The sequence below is a fragment of the Penaeus vannamei genome, chromosome 42 (assembly GCF_042767895.1).
Source record: "Penaeus vannamei isolate JL-2024 chromosome 42, ASM4276789v1, whole genome shotgun sequence".
NCBI lineage: Eukaryota > Metazoa > Arthropoda > Malacostraca > Decapoda > Penaeidae > Penaeus > Penaeus vannamei.
This window is the reverse complement of record NC_091590.1, coordinates 353601-356100: the sequence shown is the minus strand read 5'-3', so window position 1 is coordinate 356100 and position 2500 is coordinate 353601. Positions and strand designations below refer to the sequence as shown.

General features: G+C 40.0%; 1 protein-coding gene across 1 annotated transcript in view; it reads right to left on the bottom strand.

The window, feature by feature from the left end:
• Positions 1–2500, bottom strand: part of LOC113828228 (carbohydrate sulfotransferase 10) — a 9544-nt gene that overhangs the window by 3321 nt on the left and 3723 nt on the right. Inside the window, exons 3-4 of the mRNA XM_027381157.2 lie at positions 2214–2401; positions 1248–1409 (exon numbers count right to left, since the gene is read on the bottom strand). Of these exons, the coding sequence (XP_027236958.2) occupies positions 1248–1409; positions 2214–2401 (350 nt within the window). The remainder of the gene's footprint in view (positions 1–1247; positions 1410–2213; positions 2402–2500) is intronic.

Here is a 2500-nt window from a genome sequence, read left to right as displayed (position 1 = left end):
TATCTAATCTACACCAGTCTATCAATCTATCTATCAATTCAATCTCTATCCTTCTATATCTATCTAATCTACACCAGTCTATCAATCTATCTATCAATTCAATCTCTATCCTTCTATATCTATCTAATCTACACCAGTCTATCAATCTATCTATCAATTCAATCTCTATCCTTCTATATCTATCTAATCTACACCAGTCTATCAATCTATCTATCAATTCAATCTCTATCCTTCTATATCTATCTAATCTACACCAGTCTATCAATCTATCTATCAATTCAATCTATATTCTATATTTATCTATCTAATCTACACCAGTCTATCAATCTATCTATCAATTCAATCTATATCCTTCTATATCTATCTAATCTACACCAGTCTATCAATCTATCTATCAATTCAATCTCTATCCTTCTATATCTATCTAATCTACACCAGTCTATCAATCTATCTATCAATTCAATCTCTATCCTTCTATATCTATCTAATCTACACCAGTCTATCAATCTATCTATCAATTCAATCTCTATCCTTCTATATCTATCTATCTAATCTACACCAGTCTATCAATCTATCATATATCAATCTATACTCTATAATCATCTATGCAATCTATATCACATATATCTATATCTATATTCTATATCTATAGAACCAGGTCCAAATTATCATCATCGTTATTATCACTATTATTAATGGTAGTACTAATAGTATTCATTATTATTTTATTATTATTGCTATTAATATTATTAATACTATTATTATTATTATTATTATTATTATTATTATCATTACTATTATCATCATATTATTAATACTACTACTATTATTATTATTATTATTATTATTATTATCATTATTATTACCATTACTATTATCATCATTACTATTATCATCATCATCATTATTATTATTATTATCATTTCAAAAAAAGAGTCCCTTGTTTTTTCATGTTAGTTGTTAAACATCTTTTATGTATTATCATTACTATTGATTATCATTTCTTGAAACAGAAAGGAAGTTGTTAACTGACTCATTTCTCTCAGATATTCAGATAATTTGCTTAATATTTGCAGAGAGTTCTATTCGCTAAACCTTTTCTCCACTTCAATTCTCTCGATCCTCCATCCTCCCCGATCGCCCAGTCCAACCGCGCATCGAATCTAGAGGCTTCAACACTCCAATAAGCGATCGAACACCTTACACTCTACTTCGGATCCTATCTAAAGAGGATAAAAAAATCTCACCAGAACTTCTCCATCTCGTCCCTTATGAACAGCAAGAACTGCCTGAAGGAGGGTCTGCCGGAGGGATCTGGAGGCGTGTCTGGGTCGCTGTACTTGGAGGAGATCAGCTGCTGCATCGCCGAGAACTGGTTTTCCTTGCAGATGAGGTGCAGCATCTTGTCTCTGGATTTAGGGGAAAGCTTTGGAATTAGGGTTTTTTTTTTTAGAGAGATTAGGTTGGTGTAGGTTGCTTGAGATGCTGCGTGTGGGGTTGGGGGGAGGGGGAGAGGGAAGGAGGGAAGATGGAGAAAGAGGGAGGGAGAGAGGAAGGAAGGAGAATGCGTGTGGAGTTGGGGGGAGAGGGAAGGAGGGAAGATGGAGGGAAGGAGGGAAGATGGAGAAAGAGGGAGGGAGAGAGGAAGGGAGGAGAATGCGTGTGGAGTTGGGGGGAGAGGGAAGGAGGGAAGATGGAGGGAAGGAGGGAAGATGGAGGGAAGGAGGGAAGATGGAGAAAGAGGGAGGGAGAGAGGAAGGAAGGAGAATGCGTGTGGAGTTGGGGGGGAGAGGGAAGGAGGGAAGATGGAAGGAAGATGGAAGGAAGATGGAGGGAAGAGGGAAAGGGAGAAAGAGGGAGGGAGAGAGGAAGGAAGGAGAATGCGTGTGGAGTTGGGGGGAGAGGGGAGAGGGAGAGGGGAGAGGGAAGCAGGCAGGATGGAGGGAAGAGGGAAAGGAATAGGGAGAGGGGGAAAGACAGGAAGGAAGGAGATGAAAAAGAGAAAGAGAAAGAAAGGGACAAGACAAAAAATATCCGTAAATATCATACCCCTACTTCCACCTGCCCCCAAGCCCCCCCCCAACAAAAAACAAAAAAAATCATAACAAAATACACACAAAAGAAAGAAACAAAATCAAAATAAAAAAAAGAAAACAATAACACATAAACCAAAAAGAAAAAGAAGAAAAAAAAAAAAAAACTCAGCCTCCCACCGGTAGCCAGACAGGAGCCGGTCCAGCGGGTTCCTGACGATGATCATCCTCGTCGCCTTCTTCAGGAAAGCGTTGCGGTCTCGAATGCTCAAGGGCGCGCTGTAGATCCTCCTGATCCGCCCTCGGCCGTGGCTTGTCTCCTCACCCGCCATCTGCAGGAGGCTGGTGATCCAGGTCGTGGATCCTACCTGGTGAGAGGTGGTGGAGAGTGAAGGAGGCGGGTGTATCGAGAGAGAGAGAGAGAGGGAGAGAGAGAGAGAGAGAGAGAGAGAGAGAGAGAGAGAGAG